Genomic DNA, 25,467 nt, shown 5'->3' on the forward strand with positions numbered 1-25,467 from the left:
CCCAGTACATTTTGACGAAGTCAAAATGTCCAAATATGGAGACGAGACAGCAACTTGTGTTTTCAGTTTTGGCAATTAGTGACATTGTCACTGTATTTAACTACTTTTCAAACATCTTTAGCTTGAGAGCTTGATTGTGGGGGATACAACAAAATGACTTGCAAAGGTATGGGTAACGGGTGAACCGCTGAAGAGCCTCAGCGCCCTTATCACGCAGGAACTTCTCACACACGAGCCTTGGCCTCATCATGCAACAGAAGGAAGCCAAGGCCAATAAGTCTGATGATGACGTCACTGTATCGAACAGCAGCCAGGGTACCCGTGTCTAGCAGGTGTGGTTCTCCAAAAACATGCCTCCCTTGAACATTGCTGCTCGACCACCAGATATGCCTGCTGGAGGACGCTGAAATGTAGTCTGCCCTGTTTTGGTCACAGCAGGACTCAAACCTTGCCCCTCCGGGTACAAAGTTATTCATGTATGCTCTGATCATGGAGCAGCAGCATGCTGGAAGAAGCCAGACAATTTTTACACAAGGTTATTTAATGTCTCAGAAACATTAAAGCTATCTATCGTGGTAGTGGTGCAGAGTGGTCAAACAAATACAGGAGACAAATGAAATATACAAAAGAATAAGAATCATTCAGAAAAATAAAGCAGAGATGATATAATTATGCAAAAGAAAAAAGTAGAGTAAATTAGAATGAAGAAGCAGTTACCAGAATTGTTCCTATTACTGCTACTTTTATCAGATAAAACCCTGAGTTGGAAAAAAAAAAAGCAGATACCAGAAAAATATAAACGGGGAGGGGAAAAAACGAAAGAAATTGGCAGTTTCCTATGATTTGAGAACAAGCAATGCTGTTGCATGGAGCGCTTACATGAGAGGTGGACGCATTTCCAGGGTTAAATATGTACAAAAAGACAACACAAAGTATTTTAGCAATGGCCGTGCTATCTAAAGAAATAACATCATCGATGTTGATCACAGTCGTAATACTGATAACATCACCTCCAAAACAAATGACAACGATTTTGACTTTTACTTTGACAAATCCACAGATATTTCAAAAAAAACAACCATTTTTAAGTCTAAGACAAAAAAAAAACAACAACAAAAAAGATACATGAACTACATATTTTGATACCCATCACATTTTGTCATGTTGGATGGACACTTTGAGAGAGACACCAAACTCTCTGTGCTAAGGGTGGGCAGGTGCTTTGGCACCTCCTTTCCCTTTCCCTGGTGCGGTCGTTTTGCCCATCGGACGTGGAACAAAAAAATAACAATACAGTCATTGATAGATTATCGCAGGAGCGCTTAAATGCTCCCAACTTCCTGTGAAAAGCAGGCTATTCGTTGGGTGCCAATGGCCACAATGCGGCCATTGTTGCCCACCGGTTGATCCTATTAAACTAACAATGCAAGAGCCATTCCCCTCATGATTACAAGCATGCTCAAAGGCAACAAGTTTGTACTGCAGTCACTTCAGGGATTCGATCAATCCTCTTGACTAGGATCACACGCAGGCTGAAGAGGGTCAGTATCAAACAAGGCTACTGGGGAGGGCATCGGCTTTGATGGCCCTATTGATCCGCACCTCTTAAAGGTCCCCGTTGGGAGAGCTGATCCCGATGGGCTCAATGCTTGTTGGATGGGATGACGGAAAGCAGCCTTATTGTCAGCAAATACAAGACACATCACAACGCAAAAATAATACTAATAATAATTAAGCGACCCTCTGTTCATTTTTCTTTGACTTTGCTCAAAACGGCGGTTAATGGTGAAGCAAGTCAGCTGTTGGGTGGCACACAGGATAAATCAGCAGTTTGAGTTGAGTTGAGTTCAAAGCCTGAATGTGTCTTGCACGGTGCATCATGAAATCACATGTTGAAAAGTCAAAGTTTCAACTAAAATATTGTAATACAATTTTTTTTTTAATCATGCTCATTCGTTAAACATGATCCATTTTTTGACAGGTTTGAAGTGATGGCTGATGGCTTTGACAGCCTAATGTGTGGTATTAGCGTTATCTCATTTTAGCAAATATCATCCAAGTCATACAATTCTTAGATGGAGCAATAACTATCATAACAATATCTTCTCTAGTTTTTATTTTCTATATTGGATGGTTTAGGATTGAGCCCAGCATCAATACAAAAAAATATATTCCAGCCACATTTCTTTGCTCAACTTGTCAAATCAACAACGATAATTTGCTCCATTCACCCAACTTTGACACTGATTCAAAATGTCTTCCCATATAGCCTCGCTAGCCGACCCCTCACTTGATGCTATTTACAAGACCTGGAACTTCCAGGAATTCTGGTCTTTGTAGTCCAGACAGTCTGCTGCATTGAAATTGAGCTTCCAGGCAGCTTGGTCCTTGTAGTCCAGACAGTCGACGGCTCCGAAGCCAAGCGAAGCGGCCGTGTAGCCTTGGGAGGAGAGTGAGGCGGGGGACTGGCTGAGGGGCCCGCCCATGGAGGAGGCGGTGATGGGGCTCAGGGCACCTCCTGTACCCGACAGCTGCGGGTGCATGGGTGACAAGTAGGAACTACAGTCCAGGCCGGTGAAGTAGGAGGAGGAGCCTGCGTAGCTTTGGCTGTAGGCCGGGGCCTGGCTGTAGGTCATGGGGTAGGCGCTGGCACGCTGCATGCAGGGGGTGGTGGAGGCAGACAGGGGGTCTGGCAGAGGCGAGATGGAGGCCGGGCTCCAAATGGACACTGTGGCGCTGGCAGAGCTGGAACTCGGGGTGATAGCGGTTCCCGGGGGAGGCGGCGGCGGGCTGTAGGGACCGTTGGTCGGGTTGGCATTAACCTCGGCGCCGGCCTCCCGAACCGGTGAGGCCTTCTTTTTGGGAGGCCGCGGTTTAGACTGGCCTGTGCTCTGCTGTTGCTGTTGGCGACACTTGGCACGGCGGTTCTTGAACCATACCTGGATGATGGCAGGGTCACATAACATTTCATTTTAACGCCAACGTCAAAATGCATGTGAAAACTTGATCATTCCGAAAATAAGGAATGGACATTTCATTGTGAGCGTTGTTTGTTTGCCTTTCTTCTGGACAGCAGTCAGTCACTCTGTTCATAGTTTTTGTTCTTTTTGTACTATGATTGTCATTTTGATCTCTATTTATTGTGGTATGTTGAATTAGATTTGATATACAGTATCTATCTATCTATCTATCTATCTATCTATCTATCTATCTATCTATCTATCTATCTATCTATCTATCTATCTATATAGTTATATAGTTATATATATCTATATATATAACTATATATATATATATATATATATATAGAGAGAGAGAGAGAGAGAGAGAGAGAGAGAGAGAGAGAGAGAGAGAGAGAGAGAGAGAGAGAGAGAGAGAGAGAGAGAGAGAGAGAGAGAAAACTAAATCTCTCTATCGGGCAAATCTCTCTATATGTATAGTTATATAGTTATATATATCTATATATATAACTATATATATATATATATATATATATATATATAGAGAGAGAGAGAGAGAGAGAAAACTAGATAGATAGATAGATAGATAGATAGATAGATAGATAGATAGATAGATAGATAGATAGATAGATAGATAGATAGATAGATAGATAGATAGATAGATAGATAGATAGATAGATAGATAGATAGATAGATAGATAGATAGATATAAGCACTTTCATCTTAGTCTATCATTTTGAGTTTTTCCTCCCCGCAGCACTCCAAAAATATCCTGATTCGAGAGGAGTCATGCCTTTGAGTCGTTTATTACAGTGGTTCGAAAGAAATAAAAAAAAAGATGAGCCACCGCAGTTCAATAAGTGCATGCGTTTAATAATGTGGCACGCTTACCTGGACTCTGGACTCGGGCAAATTTATCTTGAGGGCCACCTCCTCCCTCATGAAGATGTCTGGGTAGCGCGTTTTGGCAAACAAAGCCTCCAGGATGTCCAGCTGTGCGCGCGTAAATGTGGTGCGTTCGCGACGCTGCTTACGTGGGGTACCTGCATGGACAACATTACAATAATTCAATTGCGAGTAATAACGAGTGTATTACAATCGTTGTCATTGTTATTTTTACTATATTTCTGAAAATATAATATTCGTATTATTGTAATAATAATAATAATTATTGTATTTGGTTTTCAAGATCTGGTCCTTTCTCATTTGTTACTCGACACAAATGAACACATACGATTAGAACTATGATTGAACTCAATGAACGGCGTTCAGATTTCTGAAACAAAGCGAAGAACAAAAATATTCATACTGTATTTAAAAGTATATTAAGGGCCAGGCTTGGCGTCCAACGTGCCTTCTGTCATTTCTTCATTACAGATGACAGATGTTGCAAAGCGCGGCTGGCTCAAAAGCGAATACAAAGAGAGTCACTTAACAAATATAGGTTACGTGTTAAACGCAGCAGATTGCGATTCGTTTGAATGTTGAAATCCGTGTGAGAACAAACGGCCTTTCGATTCACACACGTTTCGCATTGTTTTGGAACTCTATAATCCGCTAAAATTATAGGTCAAGTGAACACATGTTCCAATCTCGATGCGGAATCTCAGAAAAGAACCACACGTTACTCTCACCGAGTTCCCGTCAATTTTTTTACACGCATTTATCTCATTTTATTTATTTATTTATTTATTCATCCAGATTACAAAAAAATTTTTTCAAGCGACCATTTAAGAATTGATCAAGTACTCACTGGGGTATCCAACGGCGGTGGTGTGCAGCAGATCCATGCCCGGGCCGGACAGAGTTAACCCGTTGACGGCGTAATGGGGTTGCTTAATGTAGGACATCATGCCTCCTGTGGGCTTTAAAACACTCCCTCACTCACTTGTTCTTCTTGTCTCACAACACGGGCCTCCCTCCTCCTCCTCTAGTTTGTCTGCGGGCTCGCTCTCTCTCTCTCTCTCTCTCTCTCTCTCTCTCTCTCTCTCTCTCTCTCCTCTCTCTCTCTCTCTCTCTCTCTCGCTATCTCTCTGTCTCTATATCTCTGTCTTTGGCTTGTGATTCGTCCCACGTATTTCCAAACTATTCCGCTGTGTCCGCAGCGTGTACGCGCGTAACACCTTTGAATAGTTCAGGTGCGTCTCGGTTCAGAGTGACAAAAAGAAAAGTCAAAAGTCAGCTGCTCATAAACAGTAACGCTACAAAGTCCGACCAAAGGATGTGATTTTACGCAGTCCAACAGTGCGCATGGGTTGTGTCCAGCTGCAAGGTGCGGAAAGATGCAAGTTCCAAAAGAATGCGCGCGTCTGTGTGAATGTTGAAAAGCGGGGAGAATGGCTCCGGGTGGTCCCTCACGTCAGGCTGCGGGCTGGAGAAGGTTCGCTTGGAAGCAGTGTGGACAAAGTGAGGCGAGAGAAGAAGTGGTTGGCTAATTAGAACTTACCCAAGTAGACACCCACACCCACCGCCTCCTTCCGTCATCCCTCCGTTGCTCCCTCCCTCCCTTTACTGCTCTCTCTCTCTCTGTCTCTCTCTTTCTCTTTTTCTTTGTTAGATCTCACGAAACATAATAAATATTAAACTACAACTACACTAACTTTTGTCCACAATCTGAACGATTTATTTTCTATGAAATGTGAATAATGATTCTCGTTTAAACTAGTTAGAAAAAGGTACATCGTCGTTTCTTGTTTCGTGAGCTATTTATCATTTCAGGCCACTTCTGCAGTTATCCAATGATTCCCATCAGTCTGTATAAATGGTTAACAAACGAACCAATGCATCAGGCCAAGGTTGCACGCATGCAATTGAAAAGTGTGCCTTATTTATTGTTTAACATGAAGCTGCTCATTGGATTGGCTCGAGGGGAATTTGCAGACGTAATGATGGAAGATCGTGCATTATAAAGAGGTAAATATTGATGATTATATACTGCGTATTGACATTAAAGCTCGATGGAAATAACTGGGTGACTACATCGCGGTGTGGAGGAGAGCCACAGGTCGGATTAAAGGCAGCACAAAAGAGCGCTTGTTCTGCAATTAAATCCGCTTTGGAAACCCAACAGGAATGGTCCCGCCAGCCCGCCCGAGATTCATAATTACAACAACAGCAATAATAATAATAATAATGATAATAAGAAACAATATTCGGCATTTAACACGTGCGAATAAAGCGCCCCGCACTCAATAAAGCTCAGAAAATTTTTTGAAACATAGCACCATAATGCAGATTCTGACACGACCGCCATTCCAAACAAAAGCGGCAATATAACATATTTTGTTTTCATCTTTGACATTATTTGTTTAATATTGTATCATTTGTGATGTTCTTTGCTATTGTTGTTTGAAAAGGCTGAGATTGTCCATGTGCAGATGTCTGTGGTTAGCGGTATGAAATTCATTTTTGAACGTGGTTTTATATTCTCAGCAAATGAGCAGTGATGGCCAGAATTATTGAGGGGATCCGTTGCAAAGCTATCACGATGTAAATTTATTAAAGCTAATGTTTAGTAGGGTTTTTTTTTTGGTTTGGTTTGGTCTTTTGTTGTTGTGGTTTTCATACCTGTCAACTTTTCGGCGCGCCAACCTGTATAAACGACCAAAAAAATCTTTATAACACACCAACGCATTTTATATGTCAAAATAACGGCAGAAAAGAAACACCACGAAATTTTCAATTATATTTATTGTAGATATCCATAGTACGATGTCTGGTTAATATCTAATCATCATTCTACTTAGTGGCATTCCTGCGTTACTTTTTTCACCAACTCCAAATAATTTTAGTTGGTTGAAAAAAAAACGGACATTTTCAGAATCCGTATGATTTGTGCGATACGGCCATATACGTAAGATTCACCACAAAGACCGTATGAACTATGGCTAAACCGCATGAGTTGACAGGTATGAGTTTTCCACCTTTCCCACCTTCCCACCGCCCCCCCCCCTTTGGGTTATCGTTTGTCGTTGCGCAGTTCGTCCCGCAGCCTCCGAGTGCGCCGAGACAATTTCACATGATCCAAATCCGATTCTCTTTGCTTGTTAATTGAATCGGCTTTCTTATAGTTTAAAATCCACAGACACACACACACGCACATCGACATGAAAGACAAGCACACAAGCCCATGTAGCTGCGGCCCAAAGTGTATAAGGGGTTTATCTAGCCGTGTTAAAGCCAAAGCGGAGATATAAAGACACACACAGAGCCGCAGGCAGAATTTCACCGGCGTCTTTTCAATGTTTCCAAATCTCAAGTGAAATATCTTCACCTACTCCATGAGGTGAGTGTGTTTCCTAAAGGCCTGTGACCGCGTGAGCGTGTGTGTGTGAAGGGGAGGCGTTCGCGTGCGCGTGCGCGCGTGTGCTGTTTGATGCGGCATCGGGCCTACCTGGATGCCGCTCGTGCGCGTTTCAACCGACTTTGTTTTTCCTGCTTTGCTATCATGGTAGTTGTTGAACTAAATGAACATGTGAATCAGTAAAAGATACATAAAGACACATCGAATAGAAACAAAAATTAAAAAAATAAAAGGGGCCCTGAGATTCCGGTGCTTCCGTGTGCGTGCAACTGAGACGTGCGCGCGCGTTCCCACGAATACAGCCCTTTCCAAAATAATTGAATACCCTCGGTCATATAAAATGTAGATTTGTCATTCTCTCACCGTGAGCGTACCGAAACAAACTGAACGGCATATCTAATACATATTAGATTTGCCCTTAAAGTCCTTTGTCTACAATATGAATCGAATATTTAGATTAAGCTGTTGCTTATTATTTTTTTCCATTTCTTTCTCTGCTTTTTTAATAGCCGATTTCGAATCGAATTAATGTTGGGTCACACAAAGTGGGGGGAATAATTGAATGATTTAAGGTTGTATAAACACCCCCCCCCCATAGTATTCATTTAGACCTCTCTCTCCTTCCAAAAAAAAAAAATAACTTGTTTATGAATTGAATAAAACTAGTTATAATCACATGGTAAAATAAGTTGTTTATGTCGCAATTTGCTTTGCCCAACGTCTGATTTTGTCAGTAGATTGGACGCGCTAGGACCCGGAGCTCAAACAAATTAAGGACAGCCACCACATAAGAGGCTTAGTGTATCTAATCTATACTTACACACACACACACACACACACGCACACACACACACACACACACACACACACACACACACACATACACACACACTGAGTATTTCATAAACATCACATTTTCCAACAAGCACGCATAGACAGAGGCGACCATTGTATTTTCATTTAGTTTTCATTTTCTCGGAACTTTTTTATTCCCTCGGTTGACCTTATCGTACCTTCCACTTTGTTGCAGAACATTTGCCCATATGTTCTCCTCTTTCTCTCATGCAATTTCATTAGCGGGCGGGTTTTTCTCCGTAAATTGAAGAGAGAGACAAAGTGCAACTGCAGGCGCATCCCTTGTATTTCGATTCAAGTGGTCATTTTGAAGGATAATCTGGCTACCTAAAAAAAATTGACATAAAGTAATGATTTCTTACAATACTTGCCTTTTTGATCTGATTACATAATGCTATGTGTAAGCGAGGTTTGTAAGTATCTTCATGGATTGCAATTGAAGTCGGTGAAGCAAAATAGCACCACAAACCAGACGACCACATCACGACGATCACACTCACACAAACCTTTCACACACTTTTCCCAGCTGTTACCTCTGACATCGTGATGATCGATACACACGCTGTCCACACCCTATTTGTATGATTGTGTATGCATAGTGTGATTATAGTCTGTGTGTGTGTGTGTGTGTGTGAGAGAGAGAGAGAGAGTCACACACCCACACATTAACACACACACACAAGCACAGAGTTCAGCCGATTTATCATAATATGCTTTATCTGAAAAGTAAGTATCTTACCTCGGGATAAAGGGAGGAAAGAGAGGTTTGTGGCCAGATTGACAGAGGAAGGGTGAATGCAGAGAATGGAGCACTGGCTGCACATGCAGGCACACAGAGCGGGACGTGCACTTTTTTGGGGGGCCGGATCGATCACTTTTGATAAGGTAACTGCTGTGGTACTGACCTATGGAGGTGGTGGTGGTGGTGGGGGTGTGGGGGGGGGGTGACATTGTGTGTGACAGAGAGACATGGACACTGGCGACCAGTCGTGCATACATGTGTGTATGTCAGGAGTAGTGGAGGCTGCAAATGCAACTGCGGGGAAGCGGGGTGAAGAATGGATGTGGTGGGAAGGAGGGGTGCAAGTAGGAAGAACAGGATGATCAAACATGGCTGGAATAAGAGAGAGGGATGAGGAAGGTGGCTTATGGGAGGGGCCTCAGCGGAGTTTGCTGTAGTGTGAGAAGGATGCTTTTGTTACCTTCTACAATGAAACGCTTTGATGTCTTGTATTGTCTTTATTTATGTCTGCTGCCTCTGAGTTTTTTTCTTTGAAACGTTGTGTTTTATTTGAAGTTAGTGGACGTCAACTTTTCATCACAGTGAAGATTAGCTTCGACCAAGCCCAACGTTCTCCCATTGCAATGCATACAGATCCCGGGTACGACTCTGGCTATGGCGTTCCCGTGTGGAGTTTGTATGTTCTGCCCGTGCTTGGGTGGCCATGCTAGGAGAATCGAACGGTTTGAAGAACAGCTGCCATGCTCATGACCAGATCAGACTGGGTACATTGTTGTTTGTGGCCTACAAAAGCTAATACTGTATAAGGTGTCTCAACTTCATTTTTCTTGCTAAATTGAATTGGTCTTTTTGAAAAATTTTGGAACAAAATCTGCAATACTTTCACTCACTTTCCGATCCGCTTTTATCCTCACAAGGGTTGCAGGGGTTGCTGCATAGATCTAGATATAGATATACTGTAGATATAGATATAGATATAGATATAGATATAGATATAGATATAGATAGTGCCTGGAACAGAGTCTACAGTATTTGTTGTTTGTTCTTCAGTGAGGCCCAGTCTGCTTCAGGTGGTAGAATGTGGCACGTCTGTCATGTCTCACTTGTTCCTGGTGTATGTCAGTAAACTCAGTCAGTCGATTTATTTTTAAAAATAATGGTATTGGGTCAGAGGTGATAAAGAACAATGTGAGCATGCTTTTGTGTGTGTGTGTGTCTGTGTGTGTGTGTGTGTGTGTGTGTGTGTGTGTGTGTGTGTGTGTGTGCGTGTGTGTGTGTGTGTGTGCAGGTTTTGCATTGTAAAGGAGGTCTGGCAGGTTGCATAAATGAGCATATAGTTGAGAAGCATGTGCGTGAGTCCATATAGAAAGATTAGTGGGTCCAAGCGAGGCATAAACTCAGGCTCGGATCACTTATGGAGTGTACAGTATCTGCAGCACACATGGAATAGTTTGCATAGCATAGATGCGTCGCTGGTTGGATATTAATTGATTTTATTCGTTCACAAATTTGTAGTAGTGATGTAGGTTTAAAAATAGGCTTAATTCATTTATTGATGCATTGATTTTTTTTGCAATTAATATTCATCACAATCTTCAGGGGTCTAAACAGTTACAGTGGATGTTTGTCCACACACAGGCACACTCGCCTGTCTGACATGCTTGTGATGTTCACACTCGCGTGAGCTTAGCATTTTGATCGATTTCACAGACAGCACCCCCCCCCCCCCCTTGTCTGCATGTGCGTGTCCTGCTGCCTGCTGGGGGTAGACAGACCTCTAATCCACTGCAGACAGCAGCAGGTGGGGTCAGTGTGTGTTTGTTTGTGTATGTGAGAACATCATTTAGCCCCCTCCTGACCAGAGTCTGCGGCTTTAGCAAGAAACACCTGTTTGTGCCTTCATACTCATACACGTACGATAAGATGAGTAATTGACCATGACTTTAATGTAACCATTCAAAAAGAAACATCAGGACACTAGTTGCAGATTAGGTACACATGCGTCGAATTGCATTTTAATAAAAAATTAAGCCTTACGACGGCAATGAATAATAACACATTATGTTTATAATATATACATTTCATTATGACATGCAATATATTGGTTCTGCACTAGACAATATGTGGTGGTTGCCTTTATAGCTAAGCAAATTGATCACATTCAAAAACTATGCTACAATTTTACAAAAAACAAAAGTTGGCATCAACACACACACACACACACACACATTGACACGTTTCATGACTGTATGTATCTGCTGGTGTGGCTGCAATATAATATATGCAAGTACATCTGGGTGCATTGAGTTGAAGTGGGTGTAGCACGGTGCCCTGTAGCATGCACACCTCCACCTGCACCCCCATCATCCCATATGGCAGTAGACATCAGTAGTAATCATGGAAGTGGAGCAACAGGCCTTGAGCTTCACTAATCCCAAGCCTCACTCCGACACGTGCCACACTGATGCATAGAACCAAACTACACACATGCATGAACGCACACACATACACGCACGCTGTACAGACACATGCCAGACAAAGCGCCACACACATGCTGACACAATACAGTACGAACAATGCTCATTTTATTATTCGAACGACCGTGACATATATAAAAGGTTCGGTTAACTCGCCGCTGGTGCCTGCAGGATTAGTATGCCTTGTTAAGAACACTATGACACACACTCGGTGACTTGCAACCGTTTTCTTTTTTTTTTGTACCCACAAAAAAAAAGTGTTCCAGTCTGTTTCATTCCATCAGCAATATGTTTTATGAAGTAATATTGGGCATGTTAAAATAATTCAAATAAATCAAAAAAATTGTAGAATCGAGTATTTTACAAACAAACAAACAAAAAACACCTTGCACACCAACAGCATTCCTCATCACACATATACAAAGAATCAAACACACACTCAGTGCAGCGCGGAGGCCACGCTCACAAAACCCTTTAACTGTGACGCAAACGGAGACAAGGCAACAATGGCTCTCTTATTGTTAATTGGCCATTTAATCCTAAGGAATGCGTCTGATTAGTACCCGCCGGTGGGTCGGGGTCTTGCTCAACACTCACAATCACTTGACAATGGCCGGGCTGTAAAAGAGATCAGGGCACAGGCGCTCAAACATGCGGCTGCATACGCCACACACACATTAAGTGCAAAAACACGCTAAGAAACATGTACTTGAGCTCCAGAATATGTTTGGACAAAGTTGTCTCATTAACCTGGTTTATGTAAGATAAGATAAGATATCCTTTATTCGTCCCACACTGGGGAAATTTACAGCCTCCAGCAGCAAGAATGTATGTAGAAAGAAGAAAGGAGACAGAGAAAAAAAAACAACAAACATCTTTCAATTAAATACAATATGAACACAAATGGATAAATCGCAGTACTATTTACAATTTTCCTTCACATCATTTAATTATTATTATTATTATGATTGTTATTTTTTATTCATCAGCCTGACAGCAGTCGGTAGGAACGAGCGTCGGTATCTCTCCTTCTTGCAGCGCGGGTGTAACAGTCTCTGGCTGAAGGAGCTACCAAGTGCTGTCAGGGCGGGCTGGAGGGGGTGGGAGGGACTGGCCATCATAGCTTTTAGCTTAGTTAGCATCCTTCTGTTGCCCAGAGTGTCAAGAGAGCAACCCAGGACAGAACTGGCCTTCCTGACCAGTCGTTCCAGTCTCTTTCTGTCCCGGGCTGAGATGCTGCCTGACCAGCAGACAATGCCATAATGGATGGCCGAGGCCACCACCGTATGTACTACAATACAAAAAGTTGATTTTAGGACTTCTTTACAGTAAAAAAAGAATGACTAGAATTTTGAAATTTAAGCATCCTAACATACCAGTAAATTATCTTAGAAAGAGGCAAATACTCTTCCAAGGCCTGGGTCAAAGGTCGATTAATTTACGTTTATTTTGATAATCCAGCAAGTCAGGGGTGTCAACCTAATTTTTGTCGCGGACCACTTTGGAGTTACATCTTTCCTAGGAGGGGGAATACACATACTGTAACTATGAATCACTATGTACTATGTAAAAATGCTAACCCAGCGCTGGGTCCAAAAGGGACTGAGTCATTCCTTGGTTATTTATACCCAGCACATTGAGTTGATGATTTGACCCAAATGGTGGGCCATGTTTTTGATCCAATAAGGGGTAAAACCTACCCATACTGATGAGTTAAAGCTACCTAGAATTGGCTTGCTAAGTTATTACGGCCAGACAAGGTAAGCTAAGGCAAGATTATTTGTGTAGCACATTTCTGTACTGGCCGGCCCGGTGGTCCAGTGGTTATTGCATCAACCTCACAGTTCAGAGGTCTTGGGTTCAATCCGCGCTCCGGCCTTCCAGTGTAGAGTTTGCATGTTCTCCCCGTGCCTGTGTGGGTTTTCTCCGGGTACTCCGGTTTCCTCCCACATTCAAAAAACATGTATAGCAGGCTGATGCAGCACTCAAAATTGTCCCTTGGTGTGAGAATGGATGGTTGTTCGTCTGTGTGTGCCCTGCTATTGGCTGGCAACCGATTCAGGGTGTCCCGCGCCTACTACCCGGAGACAGCTGGGATAGGCTCCAGCACCCCCGCGACCCTTGTGAGGATAAAGCGGATCGGAAGATGAATGAATGAATGAATGGAAGATGAATGAATGAATGAATGAGACTAGCAGCTAGATTTTAAAATCTGTTATTTGACTCACAGGAAGCTCATGTAGTGATATGAGGACAGGTGTGATGTGGTCCAGTTTCCTGACGTTTGTAATCGCTCTAGTGTCAGCATTCTGGATCAGCTGCCTGACTGATTTTTGTTTTTTATTTTGTTTTTATTAAGATCCCATAACCATACCATTGGCCTACTGAAACTAAAAGCATGAACAGATTTTTATGTGTCTAGTTGATACAGAAAATCCTTATTTGCAGCGAGTTTTTTTCGGTGACACTAGGCAGATTCAAGTCTGAGTCATTTCACCAAGATTTCTGGCTTGATTTTTAGCTTTCAATGACACAGAGTTAAAGTGACTGTTGCTGATCTTTGAGGTTTCATTTTTGGGGACAAAAAAAAAATATTCTTCCATCTTTTCTGGATTGAGTTCGTGAAAATTCTGCTTCATTCACTCATTAATTTGACGAATTCATGAAAAGTAAGGGATTACAGTGTGATGACACTGAAATGTAAAGTTACGCGTCACTTACATAAGTATGACAAGAGACGTTGTGATGCTCCATAATCTGAGCAAGAGGTAACGTGTTGATATTAAATAGAAGTGTTCCAAGAAGGGACCCTTGTAAAATCCCACATTCGATCTTTATTCGCTCAGACTCAGGACTTCCAATTGAGACACACTAGTCACTTGCATCTTGGAGGTGTGATTAGAACCAATTCAACACAATGCCAGTCAGTCCCACCACTGTTCTGGTCTATGGAGCAGTATAATTGATCAAGTACTGGTATGTCAGATGCAGCAATGAGATCTAGCAATACCAAGACATCATTTTTGAAGGCATTTGATGTACCGTCAAGTAAGTAAGTTTTTAATGACGTATGTCATTAAAAACTTTAATAGGTATAGTCTCAGCACTGTGGTGTGTTCGAAATCCAGGGTGAAATGCATTCATGAGATTGTTTTGCATCATAAAACTCTGAATCTGTTGAAACATAACATTTTCAATGGATTTACCCCAAAACGGAAGATTTGATATGGATCAGTAGTTACTTATTGTTGAAGCGTCCAGGTGAGCCTTTTTTAAAAGTGGTTTTCCCTTTTGGGAGTTGGGACCTTTCAACCAAAGATAGGATGGGATAGGCTCTATCTCACTTGATGAGGAGAAGCATTTTGGGAACTGAATGGATCAATGACACGTGATTAATAAACATTACAGGACAGTATTGAGGAAACAATCTTTCACACAATTCTAAGGGATCCTGGTTACTTCTGTTAGGGTTCTGGACCAAGTCGGAACTGAAGCAGATCCTAGAAAAGGTGTGGATCGAAATACAAAAATAATGTATTATAACAAAAGTGGTCGTGAGACTGACAAAGTACTGTATAGCAAAAATGCCTGGAGAGCAACGCAGGGTTAAATAACACCACAAACAAAAGGAGCTTGCAAAAGGCAAGAAAAATAAATAATGCAAAATTACTTGTTCAAAAACGACAAGGTAAAGCCAATCAATAAATCAATATAAACACACTGAGGAGAGCAATACCAACACAGAACAAAGATAACAAGAAAAACAAACAACAAGATGGAGAGCGACGACTATCTAGAAAAAGAAGTATTTAGACGTGAGACATGAGCAAGGCAAATATTCTGACAACTGGTGATGCTTGATCAGTCCCTTATAACCCGCAAGAGTGAGGGCATGATTGGCAACAGTTCCAGAACGGAAGAGCGCTTCTCATCAATGCCACCTGCTGGAGAACAGACAGAACAGAAACATGACAATTTCTAGCATAAAATAGACTATTGGGGTTTTTTTTCAACATGAAATGTTTTGTCATCCATCATTCTGTTTTCTAAAGAGAATATGCTCATAATGGTTGCAGGTGAGCTGGAGCTTATGCCAGCACACCCTCAAAGAAATATGTTTTAAAAGGTTGACGTGTGGGTTCTGCCATCTACAAAGTAAGACAAGAGCATGTCCTGCCTGTCACGATATGTTGCTAACATTGAAAGAGGAACAAAGATACACCAGTTGTCGTCATATTTTCCGACCAATTCAGTGAAATTGGAGAATTTCACACAGCACACTAATGTGGTAGGAATCATTGAAATTGATGATCAGAGCCATCAGTATTGTGTTTGTACGTACAGGTTAGGCTTGGCTACAGTGGCCAAGATATTTCTGTTGTGTATTCAAAGAACATTTCTCACCATTGGAGGATGGAAATAAAAGTATTCACGAGACAGAAATAACTGAGCTCACAGGTGACAATGGGCTACGTGTGTGCACTTTTCTGCATGTGTGTTCTGCAGGAGGTCCCGGGCAGGCTGCATCATTGCTGACACACTGCTGCGGGCAAATCCAGCTTAGTGTGTCTAAAACTGGCTTTCGAAATCTGCCACAGGGCCCCTAATGCGAGGGCCGCTGTCACCCTCAATCACTCACACACACCTAATCCCCACGCTGTGACCCAACGCACACACAGACACACACAGGCACACACAGGCACACACAGGCACACACAGGCTGGAGTGCCTGATGCTGCGGACCTATTCAGCTTGGTAGGCAATCCCAGTACCAGGCAATACCAGCCACAGGGTCAACTTTTCATACTCGGGAGGGGGGGGAGAAGCATGGAGACGTGTGAGGAATGAAAATGTTGCAGAACAGAAGAGGAAGAGCTGGTTGGGGATTGAGATGTTGGACATAGTCAATTGGTGGGTCATGTTTGAAGGAAAAGGTTTGTGAACATATTGTGAACAACATATCCTACAGTGTTCCCTCACTTTGCTCGGGTGATACATTCTAAGCCTTCTCGCAATAAGTGAATTTCCATATTCATTTGAAATAACGTTCAAACTGATGAGCGAGTTTTTTGTTAGTTTGTTTGTTTTTTGGTAAATATGGACTCATTTTTTTATTTAATGTCTGCAACATGTCCCATAAAAGCTGGGGCATGGGCATGTTTACCACTGTGTTACATCACCCTTCCTTTGAACAAAACTCAGCAAGTATTTGGGAGCTGAGGGAAATAATTGTTGTAGCTTTTTAGGTGGGATTCTTTCGCAATATTGTTTGATGTCTAACTTAAGTTGCTCAACATTTTGCTGTCTCTCTTGTCGCATTTGCACTTCATAATGTACCATACAGGTCTGGACTGCTGGCGGTACCGTCTGGTACTCGTACTCTTACTGCAATGCCAAGCTCTTTTGACATGTGCAGAAAGTGCTTTTATTCCAAAACCTACGTGTACCATGCATCCATCCATTTTCTGAGCATCTTATCCTTACAAGGGACACGGGACGTGCCGGAGACTATCCTAGCTTTCTTCAGGCAGCAGGCGGGGGACACCCTGAACTGGTTGCCAGCCAATCACAGGACACACATAGATAAACAACCATGTCACATACACACCTAGGGGCATAATTAAAAGAAATAAGTTAGTTTTAAATAAAGATATAATCGCTGATGGTGTAGTAATACATACGACCGACTTGGATGTGGGCAGCGTGAGGTCGTTTCCCACTCAGTGACGGTGTGACTGGTCGGTTTGTCTCTATATGTGCTCTGTGACTGACTGGCAACCAGTCTGCCTTGAGCCTAAAGTCAGCAGGGATCTTGTTGTACTGTAATATTTACATAATTTAACAATTATTTTCTTTCTTTCTTTCTTTCTTTCTTTTTTGCATGGATGCTACGTAAATGTTTTTTTTAAATCTTACATGCCCCCACGAGTGCCTTCACGCCCCCTCAGCGGTACACGGGCCCCCATTTGCAAACGTATACATTTTCAGCATTCCCCAACTTTCCCAGTGTTTTGTTGCCCCTCTCCCAGCACTTTTGTAATGTGCTACAGGCAACAAAATCAAAATGAGAAATTATTTGGCATAAAAACAATCGTGTTCATCAGTTTGAACATGAAAAATCGTGTATTTGTGGTGTATACAAAAGACTACCTTTTGAAAAGGATTTGAAATTCATTGTATTCTGTTTTTATTTACATTTTACACAACATTCCAACTTAACTTGGATTGGGGTTTGCATCATGAACGCTGTGGTTCAAACACCACTGCAAACTAAAACTGCAAACTACAGATTTGTGTCCAACTTGTTTCAAATGGAGTCGGATTGTGCAGGGGCATATAATGTTGTGGTTCGTGTGTGTGTGTGTGTGTGTGTGTACATGTAACTCAAGAAATGATTAAAAATACAGATGGCCGAGTGCTATTTGTTGGCATTAGAGTTATTACCGCTGTCCTGATAATACCGAAATGTTATATAATTCAAACTATTTGCTATTAATGCATCAGCAAACCCAGTTCAGTATGTGTACAAAAAAGAATAAATGAATTTAAAAAAGCAGCATTTGGCTGCATTGCAGCAAACAACTCTGAATAATTGGAAAGATTGTTTCTCTTCCTTCCACTGATCAAGTGTACTCAAAAGCAAATGTTCTTTTTCCCCGTCACAGGTTGTCCTTCCCAGACAAGAACAAGATTAGATTTGGAAGTCCACAGACAGCATGTCTTCACAAATCATTTCAGCCGACACGAATGTCAACTATTCAAAGTAACTGGTGTACTACCAATAATTAAAAATGTAAGGTACAGTTTACAAGATTGAGTTGATTTTAGATGCGTGTTACTGATCTTTGAAATAAAATGTTCAGTATCCCTCCACCTTTTAAGCATTCAGTGTGGGATTGGATTCAGTAGAGCCTTCCGTAATCTGGTCTCGTAACGTAACATGGAGTATCTTGCACTATAGCTTTAAGGAGACTTGTAGGGCTGCTGGATTCATTCTCTCAGTGCTACAGACCTAAATCCACATTGTGTCTGAGGAGCAGAGCTAACATCCCTCTTTGCAAGCCGAGGGTACAAGTACACTAACTAAAGTGGCCTTGCCTGTTAATGTGAAATGAATTATTGCCAGGTGGCCCGGTGGACCAGTGGTCAGCGTGTCACCCTCACAGTGCAGAGGTACCGGTTCAATGCCAGCTCTGGCCTCCCTGTGTGGAGTTCTCCCCGGGCCTGCCTGGGTTTTCTCCAGGTACTCCGGTTTCCTCCCACATTCCAAAAACATGCATGGCAGGCTGATTGAACACTCTAAAATTGTCCCTAGGTGTGAGTGTGAATCGACCGGCTGGCAACCGGTTCAAGGTGTCCACCGCCTACTGCCTGAAGACAGCTGGGATAGGCTCCAGCACCCCCGCGACCCTTGTGAGGATAAAGTGGTTTGGAAAATGGATTAAATAACAATATATTAAATAGGTGATGAAATGTAAATTACTTTTATGATTTGGGATACGGTATTTTAGTCAACACAGAGTGATTAGATAATGACACAATAAATCCAAAAACAAATATCACTAACATTGTTATAACATCACAGAATTTTAAAATCATTCATTTATGATGTGACCGATATGGAGGAATATAGCATCTGCAACCGTAAGGCAATATGTTACATTATGTGTGCAAAGATTTTGAGACATTGTCCTCTCCATCTTGTCGGCGTGCTGACCCAGCACTGTTTTGTGGATGATCCAGATGAGTACAGTAATGCTTATTATATTCATGGTTCTTATGTGTGCATGTTGCATTGTATTGTATTTCAGAAATTACTTTTATGAATAAAGAACAAAAAGAGACCTAATTTTGTGCAGTCTGTCAATGTTTGAAATGTATTTACTGTCATGAATGGATCCTTTTCTGTTGGTACGTGTACAGAAATAGACATCATGTTGGTGGTCCACATTAATTGAGATGGACGGTGATCCGTAATCCCAAATCCTCCTGCGTCACTGTGGAGAGGACATGCACACAGACACACATGTTCATGTCATGTTCGGGCTAACACACACCCACACGCAAGCCGCCACAGTCACCACTGCTAAGTCTAATTGTCAAAATTAAGTCAAAATATACACCCAGTTGGTTTGTGCTCTGCAAACTGCAGAAAAATAGAATTGCAGCACATGGTACTCCCTAAAATTTATTGAGGCAAGGCACCCAATTTTCAATTAGAAAAATCTTACAGCACACCACCAACCCCAAAAAAAAGTATGAATATGGTACTGAAATAATGATGATTTTGTCTCACACTATTATGATTCAAGAGTGAAATCTGGGCGATTTTGACTGAACGCAAAGCCGATGTACTCACAGAAGCCACAACTCCATATATAGTCACAACCAATATCCAACTACGCTGTCAACTGGCCCTTTGAGGCACCTACAGAGTCTGCTCAGCCAGACAGAATGGGGGTGGGGGGGCATGATTACGCTTGAGGTAAATGTCTCGTTAGCGCCATCTTTTGTTCAACGAAAGAAACGCAGGTGTGACTTAAAAAGAGTTTTAATAATAATAATAATACATTTGATTTATAAGCGCCTTTCAAGACACTCAAGGACACTTTGCAACCAAAACAAGAATAATAAAACCACAGATAAAATTATAAATAATAAAAGGAGAGATGAATTTAAACGGAATATGCGATTTTGTTGTCAATTCTTCACAAATTCAGCGGTGGCAAAAGTACGCACTCAAAGTGTATGTCGAAGAATAAATACTTAATTTTTTTTTTTTAAACACTGGTCAGACTAGAAATACTTTGCTCAACTAGAGTTAAAAAAAATGCCTGACAAAAATTAAAAAGAATATTTAGTCAATTACAGTACTGTCTATACAATAGCAATTTGATAACCTGGCACAAAGAATGTAAACATTAATGTATTTATTTATTAATAAAGCACTAGCTAAAGGTAGAGAGAAAAAAGTCATCAGAAAAATAAATATCCGGTACTCATATAAAGCACATATCTGGTAAGTAAAAAAAAGATGTACTTACATCCAGTGATGAAGTATTTGTACTTATTTGCTTGCTTCCCACAACTAGCCATGTCGTGAATGCACAGTAGCACTTTATACTCTCCTTTCATGACTAAACATTCATTCAATTTCTGTCCAATTTATTGTTATTAGTGTCGTGGTGAGCTGAAGCGTAAATCCCGGTTGATTTCGGGCAAGAAGTGAGATACATCACCTTTCCGCATGTGGACAATTCAGAGTCTTCCAATCATGCATGTTTTGGGAACCTGCTGAAGAACGAAGAGAACAAGCAAAGTCCATACATTGACCGCCATTCAGATTTGAATACTGAACCTCAGACTGCCGCACCGTGCTGATCTTGGCCAAATACAAAGAGGCACTAGATGAAGTGGTAAAGTCAAACGACCTCAAATAAAACCACTTTTTCTTTGTTTGTCATTCTACCTGCCGAATTGTTACAAGATATCTGAGGGTTGTAAAGTGGAATTGAGGAAATCTTTTGAGATGTAGTGGGTGGGAGCGTGAGAGTGTTGAGCCAGTGGGGTGGAGGTTGCGGACAAGAGCGTGGACACTGCAACCTAACTGTTCATCAGAAGGTCACAAGAGAAGGACGCCAAATGTCACGCTGCAGAGTGGGCTTCTGTCTCAGTGATAAGAAACGCCGGAGGATGAATCTGGATGGCTTTGCGGAGTTCTGTGCGTAAGTTTCATGGCTAATGTTTTGTTTTGTAAATCATAATCACATTCGATTGTTCATTCAAATTGGAGTCAAATTAGGGTCACAAAGTTGATCCACTCAGCGCAGAGACTGAGCAAAATGTCATTAGCTAATGATATTAATGAAAGGATATAAAGTATTCAATTTTGAGGACCGATGACGGTTCTTTGTATCACAATAATCCTACTCTTGAATAGAATTTAAATCGATTCATTTCGTTCATCCAGGGACCATGGAGTGGAGGTGGTGGAGGTAATTGTTTAGTTTTATGTAAAGAGGAGTGGGGGGGGGCATAATTTCTCACCATTGAAGATTAGTGACTAATGCAGGATTTCCACATTGTCTGCATCTGTTTTCCTTGGTAGTGTGCGTGTGTGTGTGTGTTTGGGGGGAGCATGCATGTATAAATGGGTAGATTTGTCTTTCTCTGCGTGATTTTCAAAGCACATGCATTCCAGATTGTGTTGCACTGTGTTAAGGTTAAATAGTCCACTTCAGTGTGCACACATAGCCACAGGTGTCATATACAGGTGTCTGCAACTTTAGTAATCCATGTCACAGCCATCTGCAACCACCTCCCGTTAGCTTTCTTGTGCATTTTCCTTGAGAAGGCGTCATGGGAAAAAAAGGCCCTTCAATTGTGGTACAAAACTGTTAGCCTGTAAGCAGCATTATCAGTTTTTGTGGTGTTTTCTCATTTTATTTACCGAATGTGTATGTGTGTGTGTGTGTGTGTGTGTGTGTGTGTGTGTGTGTGTGTGTGTGTGTGTGTGTGTGTGTGTGTGTGTGTGTGTGCGTGCGTGTGTGTGTTCGTGTGTATTTGTATGTGTCCGCGCAATAAAGCCAACGTCCTGTGACAAGGCTACTGCAAGGTGGGAAGAGGGCAGATTCAAGATAAAGGACAATCAAATGTTTTCTTTTTTCTTCTCCAGATTGATTTTACTCAGCCACTTGAGCCCCAAGGACCTTTCGATGTCATAGTTCATAAGCTGTCCGATGTCATCGTAGAGGCGCAGCATGAAAAACAATCAAAGCAGCTCCTGGTCGACTTCCAGGTGGACCTAAAAAGAACCACATTGCACCACATCATTGGTTTAAATGTTATAACAAATATGCAATGTGCAATAGAGCCTCGTCGGTCATTCTGCATTACCAGACACATAATGGCCACGATATTAAAGGCAAGTATTTGGAACATTCCACAGCTAAACAGATGAACTGGAAAGAGGTGAGTGTCATGATTGAGTATAAAAGGAGCATCCCAAAAGGCTCAATTGTTCACTACCAAGGATGGGGCGAGCTTCTCGACTTTGTTGACAACTGCATAAACAAATACAGGCAGTTCAACATTGGAAGAAAAAAATCTCAATGGACAAATGAAAAGGAATTCACTGATTTCATCATCTACAGTCAGGATAAGGAGACGAAAATGGCAAAGTAAAAGTAGATGTAGAAATTCAAAGTAAAAAACAAAACAAAACAGAGAGCAGCGCTGGAAGCAGCAGGGCATAGAAAGCTTAATGTTCTGACAAACTCAGTAACTCAAGCTTGTATAGAGAAAAACAAGCCCAGCCCTGTATAACCAAATAAAGGACACAAGAGCCAAACTCCGTCCCAGTCACAACAGTCACGACGCTCACTTCAGAAGGGAAGGGATGAGGAATGGGGACCCAGACACCCAGGAATGTTCCTTGGGGCCGGAGCCATTCCAGTCCACTAAATACCGAAAACGCGGACCGCTGTGACGTAGATCCATAATATTGCGGTCAGCGAAGGCGGGGTGACCGTCAATGACCAGTGGTGGAGGAGTGAGACATGAAAAGTGGGGTGTACTTGGAGGCAATTTGTATTGTACTTTCAAGTATTGATTACGGTGACAAACAATCAGCAATTTAGCTTTTGTGTTTAACCTGCCGGATGTGAAAGCAAAATGTGCTCCTGTGTTATGTTCCAGAGCTACGTGTCAGCACACAGCAGGATAGTTCTTCTGGATCCCCTGGCTGCCATGACCCAAATTCTAGACCGCTTTACCTCTTACCGGATCATGAGCAAGCTGCACAATTCACTCCGAGGTCTCATGTTCAGTCATAAAACGATTTCAGCAGTACCGTAAACGCCGGATTGTTGACGTGAAGACTTCTGTTGTGTTTTCATCTCTTTTGTTTGACAGACTGGCGCATTTGCAGTCCTCCATACCTAGAGGTCCAGAGTGCAAGCGATATGCCTTCCGTTCAGCAGAAAGTGATGACTCAGAACTTGAGCTTCCCTCTCAGTCAGTTTTCTACCTCGCTCTCAGAAGTCTTTTAGATGCTCACTGGTTTTTTGTTGTATTTGATAAACCGCAAGCTTTAAAATGACTCGCAAGCGAGCAACGTTGTTGGGTGTTCATATTTTGTGAGGCAGAGTTTCATTTGTGTGTCAGGTAAAAAGAAAAAATAAGCTATTGTCACTGACACGCATCTGCATAGTAGTACAAGTTTATGCGACAAGTTTATGAACAAAATCAATCCAATCAAATCGAAAATAGGTTTTGGAAAGACAAAAGCAGGATGAAGCTCAGCTAATTACGGTCATAATTCAGATCAAGGTTGAGTGTGTCTACTTTCCTTTCTGATTTCCTGTGTTAACATCATCCAATGTTTTGGTCTCTGTTGGACAGTTTGTAAAACGAGAGTAGCCCACGGTTCTCTTTCCCATGAGGTAAGTGCAATCGGGTCGTTTTTGCTCGCACACGTTCTGCCTTTTGTCAGTCATCGTGCGTCGTCGTCCATTTGCTGGGTGCTTAGATGTCGCTGATCTTCAGTGAGGGATGTCTGTCGGAGATCCAGCCTCCATGCGTTCTTCAGAACTTTGTCAACCACGGAGCCGTGCTGCACAAGGTGTTTGTAGTCGGAGAAAGACACTTCTGCGTGGAGAGGCCCTCACTCAAGAACTTCCCCACTGGGCAATGTGGTCAGTCAAAAAATGCTACATGCCGCCTTCCTGCCTTTCAAGTCAAGTCAACAGTATTTATAGAGCACTTTCAAACATACAAAGTGCTGTACATGGAGCAATTTAACATGCACAATAAACAGTAAGACAAATCGGTAATAAAGGCGGTAGAAAGCACCAAACAGTAAAATTAAGAACAAATCTAAGTCATGCTGAGTCGAATGCCAAAGAATACAAGTGAGTTTTGATAAGTTTCACTTATCTATCCACAGTTTCATTCTATGATTAATTCTCCCCACTCTAAACCAATATCCTATTCTACTGATCTGCTTATGCTGGCTCATTTTTTTCTCACTTTCTGTTTTGTTTGTTCACTGTACACCACAGGTGTCCAAGTCAAGGGCCGGGGGCCAGATCTGGCCTGCCACACCATTTTACGTGGCCCGCAAAGGCAAATCAAGCATGTCAAGTTCCATGATGCTTGCTGAAGTCTGAATCAAAATTTCAAATTGTCATACGTAATCCACAAGAACAGTCATTATTCTTGACTTCTGATTCTAAAACTATTTATTCATCCGTTTGTTGTGTGCTGTGTATGTAATATGTGGAGGGGATTCAACATTTATGTGGTTTCCCGAAATTCATAACGGCCCTCCAAGGGAAACCGAAACAACAATGTGGCCCGTGACAAAAATGAGTTTGACACCCTTGCTGTACACACTGCAGCTGTGGTTTGTCTCTGCCTGCAGACAGAAAGACCATCTTCTTTAACAGTCAGCAAGTATCCAAACCAGAGTCAAGTTCTGATCTCACAGCTGTGAGTATTGAATGCTATTTTTCAATTAAAAGTTCTAAGGACCCTTCGGGTTTGTTTTTAAACCAATAATCATCAATTAAAAACTAATTGAAGGAGGTGCGATTAAATTCGTGAAGTGGTAATTCCTCATTTTCCAACTGGATTGGGATCAACCAACAATTTGCAATTTTTGTGAAAAAGAACACCCGTCTCAAAGTCACTGAAAACGTGTCTCCCTTCCCCAAGATGGATGAGCAAATACCTTGCCTGCCTCCTCCCAGCACGGAGGCTGTTGCCGCATTGGTCCAAGAGCTACGCGTTCAGTTGGGCATGTCCCTGTTTGGAGTGGATGTCATCATCAATACACAGACATACACCCTCACTGTCATTGATATCAACGTTTTTCCAGGTGAACACAACTATTCACACGCACACACATGACACAGCCAGATAGTCCAAAGTGTTCTTGTTCTTCTGTCAGGTTATGAGGGTGTGCCCCAGTTTTTCTCTTCTCTGCTCAGCCTCATTGAGTCAGTGTTGGACAAACAAGCTTCTTCTGCTGGCTCTCCTGACCAAATGACCAAACACCAAGGGGCAACTTCCACTATGGGAAGAGACACGATGTAATTCAACAATCGGTCATTTCATTCGAATAAAAGC

The 25,467-nt window shown here is 42.0% G+C and overlaps 2 protein-coding genes and 1 long non-coding RNA gene across 11 annotated transcripts; 2 read left to right on the top strand and 1 right to left on the bottom strand.

Moving 5' to 3' along the window:
- Positions 1-523: 523 nt before the first annotated feature.
- LOC127609243 (homeobox protein otx5-like) lies at positions 524-4,917 on the bottom strand. Its single transcript, XM_052079083.1, has 3 exons — positions 4,714-4,917; positions 3,852-4,003; positions 524-2,939 (listed from the first exon to the last, which is right to left on the bottom strand). The coding sequence occupies exons 1-3, from the start codon at positions 4,811-4,813 to the stop codon at positions 2,301-2,303; spliced, it is 891 nt and encodes a 296-aa protein (XP_051935043.1). The 5' UTR covers positions 4,814-4,917; the 3' UTR covers positions 524-2,300.
- Positions 4,918-6,929: 2,012 nt separating this feature from the next.
- LOC127609287 (uncharacterized) lies at positions 6,930-19,186 on the top strand. 2 transcript variants are annotated; one of them, XR_007964505.1, is made up of 2 exons: positions 6,930-7,245; positions 18,003-19,186. It is a non-coding gene; the product is annotated as an uncharacterized LOC127609287 (long non-coding RNA). The 2 variants fall into 2 exon arrangements; XR_007964506.1 differs by lacking the exon at positions 6,930-7,245 and adding an exon at positions 7,900-9,003.
- Positions 19,187-20,416: 1,230 nt separating this feature from the next.
- On the top strand, positions 20,417-25,465 carry LOC127609213 (inositol-tetrakisphosphate 1-kinase-like). 8 transcript variants are annotated; one of them, XM_052079040.1, is made up of 11 exons: positions 20,417-21,062; positions 21,308-21,332; positions 22,013-22,135; positions 22,237-22,308; positions 23,035-23,152; positions 23,251-23,352; positions 23,740-23,780; positions 23,867-24,032; positions 24,765-24,828; positions 25,054-25,216; positions 25,329-25,465. In XM_052079040.1, the coding sequence occupies exons 1-11, from the start codon at positions 20,980-20,982 to the stop codon at positions 25,335-25,337; spliced, it is 966 nt and encodes a 321-aa protein (XP_051935000.1). In that variant the 5' UTR covers positions 20,417-20,979; the 3' UTR covers positions 25,338-25,465. The 8 variants fall into 8 exon arrangements, with proteins under 8 accessions (XP_051935000.1, XP_051934998.1, XP_051934996.1 ...); XM_052079038.1 differs by having other exon boundaries at positions 20,423-21,062; positions 24,761-24,828; XM_052079036.1 differs by having other exon boundaries at positions 20,424-21,062; positions 25,289-25,465.
- The last annotated feature ends 2 nt before the right edge of the window (positions 25,466-25,467 follow it).

The sequence above is a fragment of the Hippocampus zosterae genome, chromosome 10 (assembly GCF_025434085.1).
Source record: "Hippocampus zosterae strain Florida chromosome 10, ASM2543408v3, whole genome shotgun sequence".
NCBI classification, from domain to species: domain Eukaryota; kingdom Metazoa; phylum Chordata; class Actinopteri; order Syngnathiformes; family Syngnathidae; genus Hippocampus; species Hippocampus zosterae.

Excerpts from the sequence above, each read along its gene's own strand:
- LOC127609243 (XM_052079083.1), bottom strand. The coding sequence starts at position 4,813 with ATGATGTCCTACATTAAGCAACCCCATTACGCCGTCAACGGGTTAACT. Across the intron at positions 4,004-4,713 it reads CACCGCCGTTGGATACCCCA|GTACCCCACGTAAGCAGCGT; the intron begins GTGAGTACTTGA and ends TTGTCCATGCAG. Across the intron at positions 2,940-3,851 it reads TGCCCGAGTCCAGAGTCCAG|GTATGGTTCAAGAACCGCCG; the intron begins GTAAGCGTGCCA and ends GCCATCATCCAG.
- LOC127609213 (XM_052079035.1), top strand. The coding sequence starts at position 20,980 with ATGTCACGCTGCAGAGTGGGCTTCTGTCTCAGTGATAAGAAACGCCGG. Across the intron at positions 21,063-21,307 it reads GGCTTTGCGGAGTTCTGTGC|GGACCATGGAGTGGAGGTGG; the intron begins GTAAGTTTCATG and ends TCGTTCATCCAG. Across the intron at positions 22,309-23,034 it reads AACAGATGAACTGGAAAGAG|AGCTACGTGTCAGCACACAG; the intron begins GTGAGTGTCATG and ends GTTATGTTCCAG.